The sequence below is a fragment of the Nicotiana tabacum genome, chromosome 1, assembly GCF_000715075.1.
Source record: "Nicotiana tabacum cultivar K326 chromosome 1, ASM71507v2, whole genome shotgun sequence".
In the NCBI taxonomy this organism is placed as follows: Eukaryota; Viridiplantae; Streptophyta; class Magnoliopsida; order Solanales; family Solanaceae; genus Nicotiana; species Nicotiana tabacum.
Window position 1 is genome coordinate 203967815 of NC_134080.1, and position 10665 is coordinate 203978479.

The 10665-nt window shown below is 38.4% G+C and overlaps 1 protein-coding gene across 1 annotated transcript; it reads right to left on the bottom strand.

Annotated features, from left to right (window-relative positions):
* Positions 1-9420: 9420 nt before the first annotated feature.
* On the bottom strand, positions 9421-10421 carry LOC142164669 (uncharacterized). The gene is made up of 2 exons (XM_075222957.1): positions 9690-10421; positions 9421-9498 (listed from the first exon to the last, which is right to left on the bottom strand). Exons 1-2 carry the CDS (start codon positions 10419-10421, stop codon positions 9421-9423), a joined length of 810 nt encoding a protein of 269 aa, XP_075079058.1.
* Positions 10422-10665: the final 244 nt, after the last annotated feature.

Consider the following 10665-nt stretch of genomic DNA (forward strand, 5'->3'; position numbering starts at 1 on the left):
CCCTCGAATAGGATCTTTTGGGTTCATCCGCCCTCGAATAGGATCTTTTGGGTTCATCCGCCCTCGAATAGGATATTTTGGGTTCATCCGCCCTCGAATAGGATATTTTGGGTTCATCCGCCCTCGAATAGGATATTTTGGGTTCATCCGCCCTCGAATAGGATATTTTGGGTTCATCCGCCCTCGAATAGGATATTTTGGGTTCATCCGCCCTCGAATAGGATATTTTGGGTTCATCCGCCCTCGAATAGGATATTTTGGGTTCATCCGCCCTCGAATAGGATATTTTGGGTTCCTCCGCCCTCGAATAGGATCTTTTGGGTTCCTCCGCCCTCGAATAGGATCTTTTGGGTTCATCCGCCCTCGAATAGGATCTTTTGGGTTCATCCGCCCTCGAATAGGATCTTTTGGGTTCATCCGCCCTCGAATAGGATATTTTGGGTTCATCCGCCCTCGAATAGGATATTTTGGGTTCATCCGCCCTCGAATAGGATATTTTGGGTTCATCCGCCCTCGAATAGGATCTTTTGGGTTCATCCGCCCTCGAATAGGATATTTTGGGTTCATCCGCCCTCGAATAGGATCTTTTGGGTTCATCCGCCCTCGAATAGGATATTTTGGGATCATCCGCCCTCGAATAGGATATTTTGGGTTCATCCGCCCTCGAATAGGATATTTTGGGTTCGTCCGCCCTCGAATAGGATATTTTGGGTTCGTTTGGGTTCATCCGCCCTCGAATAGGATATTTTGGGTTCATCCGCCCTCGAATAGGATATTTTGGGTTCGTCCGCCCTCGAATAGGATATTTTGGGTTCGTCCGCCCTCGAATAGGATATTTTGGGTTCGTCCGCCCTCGAATAGGATATTTTGGGTTCGTCCGCCCTCGAATAGGATATTTTGGGTTCGTCCGCCCTCGAATAGGATATTTTGGGTTCGTCCGCCCTCGAATAGGATATTTTGGGTTCATCCGCCCTCGAATAGGATATTTTGGGTTCATCCGCCCTCGAATAGGATTTTATTTTCAAAGTTGTTGTTGAAACCAGGCGCCCACCTGAATAACGAGAGGAATACTTTTCTTGTCTGTCCATTGCATATTTTAGGTGCTCACCTGTATAACAAGGGGATACATTCCATGCCTTTACCAATAGGAGACGCACTTCCTAGGTCAAGTTTTACCAATAGGAGACGCACTTCCTAAGTTTTACCCATAGGAGATGCATTTCCTCCTAAAAGTTTAGTTTCACCCATAGGAGACGCATTTCCTCCTAAGTTTAGTTTTATCCATAGGAGACGCATTTCCTCCTAAGTTAGTTTTTACCCATAGGAGATGCATTTCCTCCTAAGTTAATTTTAGAGTTCTACCCATAGGAGATGCATTTCCTTCTAAGTTTGTTTTAGTTTTACCGAAAGGAATGGCGTTTATTTTAAAAGTTGTTTTTGAAACCAGGCGCCCACCTGAATAACGAGTGGAATACTTTCCTAAAGTTTATTTTACCCATAGGAGATGCATTTCCTCCTAAGTTTGTTTTAGTTTCACCCATAGGAGATGCATTTCCTCCTAAGTTTGTTTTACCCATAGGAGATGCATTTCCTCCTAAGTTTAGTTTTTCCCATAGGAGAGACATTTCCTCCTATGTTAGTATTGAAGTTGGGAGCCCGCCCATATAACAGAGGCATACATTTCTGTCCTTTCACATTATGTTCTAGGTCGCCCACCAGTAAAATGCGGGAATACTTTCAGTTCTAGGTCACCCACCAGTAAAATGCGGGAATACTTTTCAGTTCTAGGTCGCCCACCAGTAAAATGCGGGAATACTTTCAGTTCTAGGTCGCCCACCAGTAAAATGCGGGAATACTTTTCAGCTCTATGTCGCCCACCAGTAAAATGCGGGAATACTTTCAGTTCTAGGTCGCCCACCAGTAAAATGCGGGAATACTTTCAGTTCTAGGTCGCCCACCAGTAAAATGCGGGAATATTTTTCAGTTCTAGGTCGCCCACCAGTAAAATGCGTGAATACTTTTAAGTTCTAGGTCGCCCACCAGTAAAATGCGGGAATACTTTTCAGTTCTAGGTCGCCCACCAGTAAAATGAGGGAATACTTTTCAGCTCTAGGTCGCCCACCAGTAAAATGCGGGAATACTTTTCAGCTCTAGGTCGCCCACCAGTAAAATACGGGAATACTTTTCAGCTCTAGGTCGCCCACCAGTAAAATGCGGGAATACTTTTCAGCTCTAGGTCGCCCACCAGTAAAATGCGGGAATACTTTTCAGCTCTAGGTTGCCCACCAGTAAAATGCGGGAATACTTTTCAGCTCTAGGTCGCCCACCAGTAAAATGCGGGAATACTTTTCAGCTCTAGGTCGCCCATCAGTAAAATGCGGGAATACTTTTCAGTTCTAGGTCGCCCACCAGTAAAATGCGGGAATACTTTTCAGTTCTAGGTCGCCCACCAGTAAAATGCGGGAATACTTTCAGTTCTAGGTCGCCCACCAGTAAAATGCGGGAATACTTTTCAGCTCTAGGTCGCCCACCAGTAAAATGCGGGAATACTTTTCAGCTCTAGGTCGCCCACCAGTAAAATGCGGGAATACTTTTCAGCTCTAGGTCGCCCACCAGTAAAATGCGGGAATACTTTTCAGCTCTAGGTCGCCCACCAGTAAAATGCGGGAATACTTTTCAGTTCTAGGTCGCCCACCAGTAAAATGCGGGAATACTTTTCAGCTCTAGGTCGCCCACCAGTAAAATGCGGGAATACTTTCAGTTCTAGGTCGCCCACCAGTAAAATGCGGGAATACTTTTCAGCTCTAGGTCGCCCACCAGTAAAATGCGGGAATACTTTCAGTTCTAGGTCGCCCACTAGTAAAATGCGGGAATACTTTCAGTTCTAGGTCGCCCACCAGTAAAATGTGGGAATACTTTTCAGTTCTAGGTCGCCCACCAGTAAAATGCGGGAATACTTTTCAGCTCTAGGTCGCCCACCAGTAAAATGCGGGAATACTTTCAGTTCTAGGTCGCCCACCAGTAAAATGCGGGAATACTTTTCAGCTCTAGGTCGCCCACCAGTAAAATGCGGAAATACTTTCAGTTCTAGGTCGCCCACCAGTATAATGCGGTAATACATTTTCTGTCTCTTCATTTCTATTCTAGGTCGCCCACCAGTATAATGCGGGAATACACTTTTGTCTTTTCATTTCTGTTCTAGGTCGCCCACCAGTATAATGCGGGCATACATTTCATATTTTTCCATTCAGGCACCCACCTATATAACAAGAGGAATACTTTTGAGTCTTATACTGCAAATCTTGAAATCAGTAACCCACCGGAAGGTAGAAGGTTACAACAGGAATCCCCAGCAGGAAACAATAAAAATCCCCTGCACCGGAAAGCAGAAAGTTGCAACAAGAGGTCCCAACACAAGTTCAAGCGCATGAGTCAAAAGGAAGAAAAGACGCGTCTTGAAAGAAGCGGCCTGTGAACATTAAATTATGCCCAGCATAACAGATCTGATGAAGAGAGCCGTATCCCTAGAGGAACCGCCAAAAAACTTAATGAAGGAAGTCATGTCCCCAGCGGACCGAACAAAATGATGAAAACTGGTATTCAGAAAAGCAAAGGGCCAGTGTCATCCCCAAATTCACGGAAGAAAAGCACCGGAGGAAACACAAGCCGACAAGAAAGGAAGGCAACAAGAACAAGTTGCAGTCTAGCCTAGCTTCTTGTTTTCTTTTAAGCACGGTGTAACAAAGAGATAGGTAAGCAGTGGTAATAGCATGCAACAACAGTAACATTGCAGTCCCACGGTAGTCCCAGCTACCAAAACTTCCCGAACTACATTGACCTGATTCCTGTTTAGCCCAGGATATGTAGGAAACCTTTGAAGCAAAGGTTCGGTCAAATCTTTTTCAAAATAAAAAAATAATAATAAAAAATGCTTCACACGGAGTACTCGGATGGGCAAAAATCGCTCGCTTTATCTTTGCACGAAAACCATTCGTGTCTTCGGGCAAAGAGGGGCAACTGTAAGCACGTGATTTTTGCCCTATATGAGAATTACTCCCAAAAAATTCAAAAATAAAATAATTTTTCTTGGTGTGTAATTTTTGTGATATTTTGTGTAACTATTTGTATGTTTGTCTATGCATATTTATTTGTTAAATTAATAAAAAATACAAAAATAGGCATCTTTTGTATTTTTAGCATTTAATGTCCAAATGAACAATTTTATGCTTAATTATTACTTAATTGTGCGTTAATTGTTATTGGAAGTTAATTTGCGCTTTTATAATTTAGTTTTAGAAAAATAAAAGAAGAAAAGAGAACAAAAATACAAAGAAAAATCGGATTGGGCCACTTCTTCAATTTCAAACCACAGGCCCAAATAATTGCCCAACTTTCCCCATGACCCGGTCCGTTTCAAACCGGGTCGATCCGGTCCGCTCCATTAACCCAACACCCCTTCTTCATTTTTGTCCAACACAAAACAAAACCGAAAAAATAAAAAATAAAAAGTGAATTATCACTATTAATAGTTTTATTTTTTGTTTTTATATATATAAAAAAAATCCGAAAATATTTTATTTTATTTATTATTTTTATTTTAAAATATATAAAAATAGATATATATAGTAATTTCGGAAATGATTTTAAAAAAATAAAAAATAAAAAAATAAAAAAGTAAAAGAATGTAGAAAATTTAAAAAAAAAAGTAAAAAGTTTTAAAAAATTTAAAAGTAAAATAAGGTTGGAATTAAAAAATAAATATAAAAGTATCTGAAAATTTAAAAAATTTAAAGTAATTGAAAGTAGCATTTTTAAAAGAAAAAGAAAAGATAGTGGTTTGTTTTTTAAAGAAAAGTTAAATAAAGTGAGATTCTCTTTTAAAAAAATAAAAAGTGGGATTTTAAATAAGATAAAGTAATTAAAGTTGGAATTTTAAAAATAAAAGTAAATAAAGGTGGGATTTCTTTTTCTAAAAAAATAAAAGCAATTTGTAAGTGGGATTTCTTTTAATTAAAAAAATAATAATAAAAAAAAACAAATCTGAAAATTTCGAAAATTGTGCTATAAATACAAGAGAAAATTTAGGAAGAAGGGGTGGAAAAAAAGAGAGGAAAAACTAGATAGAGAGAAGAAGAAAAGAGGGGGCGGAGTGAGAAGTATACACCCGATATACATTCTGGATACATTGAATATACAGGGGTAGAATTCATTTTGGAGAGTTTTGAAGTTGAAAAAAAATAGTTATTGCTTCATTGCCTCGCTTAAGATCTGAAATAGTCAGAACCTTCCTGCCTTTTACTTCTTCTCTATACTTGGAGTCGTTTATAGTCTCCTGGGTTTTCTGCTATTCCTACTGTACTGGTTTGCGGTGTTGCTGAATCTGTTGTTGCTGTGTTATTACTGCTGCTGACTTCTCCTTCTTTTGTTCTTGTACTGCTGTTTCCAGGTACACATTTGTACAATCTCGGCTTGAAGCAAAAAATGAAATATTAATCAGGCTTTGTTCCTGTTGAATTCCTCCTGTTTAGATTTGTGGTTGAATATAATTTTTCTTTCTTCGTATAAAGATGTAGTTGAATGATTAATGAATAATGAGGTTGCATATGTATACTTTCTTCATCTAATAATGTTAGTTTAAATTAATCGGAGAATAATTAATCTATTTTGATATTATGGTCAATCTCATGTTCTAGTATTATTGAATAACAGAATATAAAATGAAAGCAGTTTTTCTTTGTACAAACTCGATCGCAATTTTCCATTCGCATTAGCCGTAAACTAATAACTAATAAGTTACGTTTTTCAGCATGTAAATAATTAAGAGATTTTCTTTTATTTTAGAGACGAACTTAATAGAAAATATAGTCATTGTAGGTTTATCCTTTAAAAATAAAAATGAGACGAGCCTCGCCAAATAAAACGTATAGATTGCGGGGCCCTCACAAAATGTATGGTTTAATTAGAATTCGGAAGGACCGTTTAGCGAATTTCACGGTCTTCCCCAAAATAATAACGCGATAGTCTCTTTAGGCGCGTGTTTAATATTTTACTTTCTTAAGCCTGGGTGTGCATTTCATGCGACCCGAATCCAAATCCCAAAACATCAAATAAAACGTGTTCCGGATTGTGGGTGCATTTCATGTGACGCAGTCCAAAGACGTGTTTTAAGCGATGTTCACATTTCTTTTAAAAACAATAATAATAAAGCGGTTAAAAGATAAAATTTGCACATAAGTTCATATTTGTATAAAATCAGATAATCAAGCCGAATATAACAGTTGAGCGACCGTGCTAGAACCACGGAACTCGGGAATGCCTAACACCTTCTCCCGGGTTAACAGAATACCTTATCCGGATTTCTGGTACGCAGACTGTAATATGGAGTCATTCTTTTCCTCGATTCGGGATTGAAATTGGTGACTTGGGACACCCTAAATCTCCCAAGTGGCGACTCTGAAATAAATAAATCAATCCCGTCTCGATTGTCCTTTAATTGGAAAAACTCCCTTGCACCCTCGCGGGTGCGGAAAAAGGAGGTGTGACAACTAGTAACAACCAGCTACGAGAAACTTAGTGACAGATTTTAAAATCAAGGCAAAATCCGGAAACAACAACAACCAACGGACAGAAGCAAAGGGAAACTTTTCAGATTTTTGAAAGACTAGTTAGTGTTTAACCCTTAATTTCTCAATCCGTATCTCAGAATATTTGGACTATATATCATGTGTATATTCTTCTTCTTTTGAATTTCCAGAATGTTTTTCTTTTTGTTTTTCTAAAATCTTAGTATTTTTTTTTCGGAATTTTTTCTCTTAAATTTTTTCTTCTCCTCCTTAAATCTGATTCAAGACCTCTCTATATATCCCCCAACCCATAAATCTTTTAATCAATTAAAATCAACCCATTTTCTCTACCAAACCCATTATCTTCCCACTCATCCCCATTACATTAAATAAATATATCACACCACCCCATTATATTTTGTCCCCCATGCCTAACATAAATAAATACAAGATTCCCCCACTAATTTTTGTCTTGTCACCCCTTTATATTAAACAACTATATCACAACCCATCCCATTTCATTTTGTCCCCCATGCTTCATATAAACAATTACAAAATGTACAATTCCTAAACTACTCCTCCGACCCTACTAAAAATTACCAAACTACCCCTGAACGTACTACAAATTACCAAACTACCCATCAGCTATAACACATCAATTAATCAAACTTAACCAAAATATAGGCAATATGATTAATTTCTAACAATGTTCAAACAACAAATTTCATGAACATGATTTCTTCAACATTTCAATAACAAATCACATAAACATGATTTCAACCACAAATCATATGAACACAAATTGAACAACCAAGAACAACTAAAATTTGATTGAACAATATTTTTAGCAACAACAAACCTATTTTCGGATTTAAACAACAACAACAATCAAACAAGTATATTTAGATTTCTAAATTCAATAATATTGAACTTAAAATCAACCATAACAACATTACAACCAACAATTCCTATATCAAACTTAAACAAGATTATGAGACAAATTCAAGAGATAATCATAAATGATAAACAAGAAATCAAACTATACAAATTTCGGATTCAAGATCAACAAACATAATATGAACATGAATTAAATCTAAAAATAAAAACGACGGATTCAAATGATTAAAACCATAATACTTCCTTTATTACAACTAAATTCTTTTAGGAAAATGACAAAACAAAACCTAAGAAGAAACAATTATGAATTTAAACTTGAACTTAACAATATTAACAATTTCCGGAAAATACATAAAATACATGAAACAAATTGAAGAAACAATTAATTAAACTTCAATTTGTATCTAACTAATATTAAACTAACAAATATGCACTTAAACAATAATACAAACATGAAATAAACATGAAAACAACTAATTAAACTTCCATTTTGAAATCTGAAAATTAATTTAACAAACAACACATGAACATGAACTAAAAATTAATTCAAACGATAAACAAAACAAACATTTGTTGATTTTAGATTCGAAAATATCAAAACAAAATACGGACAAAATAAAACTCAAAAACTACTAACCGGATCGAAACAACGAACAAACGACTAACCCAACAACGAACTTGACGAGCCTCGACCAAAGCTCGAACCAACGATGACGAACACGAGCAGACGACGACGAACATGAACCTACGAAGCAATATCGGTAGTTGACAACTGAATCCACGCCGAAGCTATACCGGCAGTTGGCGCGGCAGAAGTGAAGCAGCAAAGGCATCCATGGACGACGAGGTTTCAGTACAGACTCATATGAGAGGTCGACGGACAGCGGAGATGCGACAGCTGGGGACGGGGGCTTCGAACTGGACGATGAGCTTGGCCATGGAAACAGCGGAGATGCGACAGAAGGCGATGGACAGTGACGACGCGACGGAAGGAGCTGGGTTGGGTGGTTGTTGGAACTGTGGTGTTTGGGCGTTACTGGTTTTGGACGAAGGAGAAGGTGACAATGGATGTGGTGTTTGCTGGACTGCTTGGGCCGTGACGATGACGGGGAGGCAGCTGGAGGTGGAAGGGTTCTGTGGTTTTGGACGATGCAGCAGCAATAGCTGCTGCTTGACGATGCTGGACGGGTGGTGATAGAGGCGGAGGGGTCTATTTGGTGGTGAAGCTGGTGGCGACGGGAGAGTGACGATGCAGGGGGGGAGCTGGTGGTTGACGGGGCTGGTGAATGGCAGCAGCCATGGACGTTGGGGTGTTTGGGAAGTTTTGAGGAAGAAGAAGGAGAATAGGGGGGCGGATGCTTTAGGCATTTTTAGGGTTTTCTTACTTTTTTTTTTGTTTTGTGTTGCTTGTAAGATAATAGGGGTGTTGGGTTATGGACTGGGTCGACCCAGTTCGAAATGGACTGGGTCATAGGGAAGGTTGGGCCATTTTTTGGGCCTGTGGCTTGAAATCGAAGAAGAGGCCCAATTCCTACTTTCTTTATATTTTCGCTCTCTTTTCTTCTTTTATTTTTCTAAAACTAAATTATAAAAATACTTAAACTATTATTAAGAACTAAATTAAGTTATAAAAGCGCAAATTAACTCCCAATATCAATTAACGCACAATTAAATAATAATTAAGTATAAAACTGTATATTTGGACATTAAATGCTAAAAATGCAAACGATGTCTATTTTTGTAATTTTTTTTTAATTTTTGTAAAACACATCTAATTACTAACAATTGTAGAATTAAATCCTATATGCAAAATGCGACATATTTTGTATTTTTATTAATTTAGCAAATAAACACGCACAGACAAATACAAATAATTATTCAAAATATCACAAAATTGCACACCAAAGAAAAATCATTTTATTTTTGAATTTTTGGGAGTAATTCTCATATAGGGCAAAAATCACGTGCTTACAGGAGGTATCTTCATATAAACTTCCTCATGAAGATCACCATGGAGGAATGCATTATTGACATCCAACTGGAACACAGTCCATCTTCTTTTGATGGCAAGAGTCAACAGGCATTTGATGGTGGTGAGTTTGATAACAGGGGAAAAAGTCTCAGTAAAGTCAATGCCTTCCCTCTGAGTATCACCCCTAATGACCAACCAGGCCTTGTACCTCTCAACAGAACCATCTGCCCTCTATTTGATCTTATAAACCCACTTACAAGGAATAGCCTTTTATGAGGAGGAAGGGGAACAATGTCCCAAGTCTGATTTGCTTCAAGAGCATTGAATTCCTTTATCATAGCCTCCTGCCAAGCAGGATGAGAGGCAGCCTGCTGGTAGAATTGAGGTTCATGCATGTGTGCTTCACTAGGCAAAACTAGAGAAATAGTAGAGGAGGAAAGATTGGAGGTGACAGAAGAACAGACATAGTCTTTGAGGTAGGCAGGCTGAGTGATAGTTCTGGAGGATTTCCTTAAAGGGGGGGTAGCATATGGAGGAATAGGTTCAGGAATGGGTTCAGGTGGATCAATGACAGGAGAGGTAGCCTTTGTTGAAACAGGGGTGATAACAGGAGGAGGAACAATAGAAGAAGGAGCAGGGTGAGAAGAGATAAGAGGTTCTGAAGATGAGATGTCCACAAATGGTGAAGGGAAAATAGAAGAAAGAGAAGGGGAGGAAGAGGAAGAATAGGGAAAGATGTGTTCATGGAATATGACATCCCTAGAGTAGAACACTGAAGAATTGGACATATTCAACAATTTGTAACCTTTCTTACCACAAGGATAACCCAGAAATATAGAAGGTATAGTTCTAGATTGAAATTTATTCCTACCAAATTTAGGGGAAGTTGCAAAGCACATACAACCAAAAGACCTCAAGTGATCATAAGATGGTGGACACCCATGCAACTTTTCATAAGGAGAAACTTTGAGCAGAAGAGGTGAAGGCATCCTATTTATAAGATAAGTGTCAGTCAAAACACAATCACCCCAAAATGACATAGGTAGTTTAGATTGGAACAAAAGGGCCCTGGAAACCTCTAATAAATGTTTGTGTTTTCTCTCCACAACACCATTCTATTGTGGGGTATGTGGAATGGTGGTCTGATGCAATATGCCTTGAGAAGCAAAGAAAGTGGAAGCCTCAACACTACTCCCAAGTTTAAAAGCATTATCTGATCTGAAAGTGTGAACT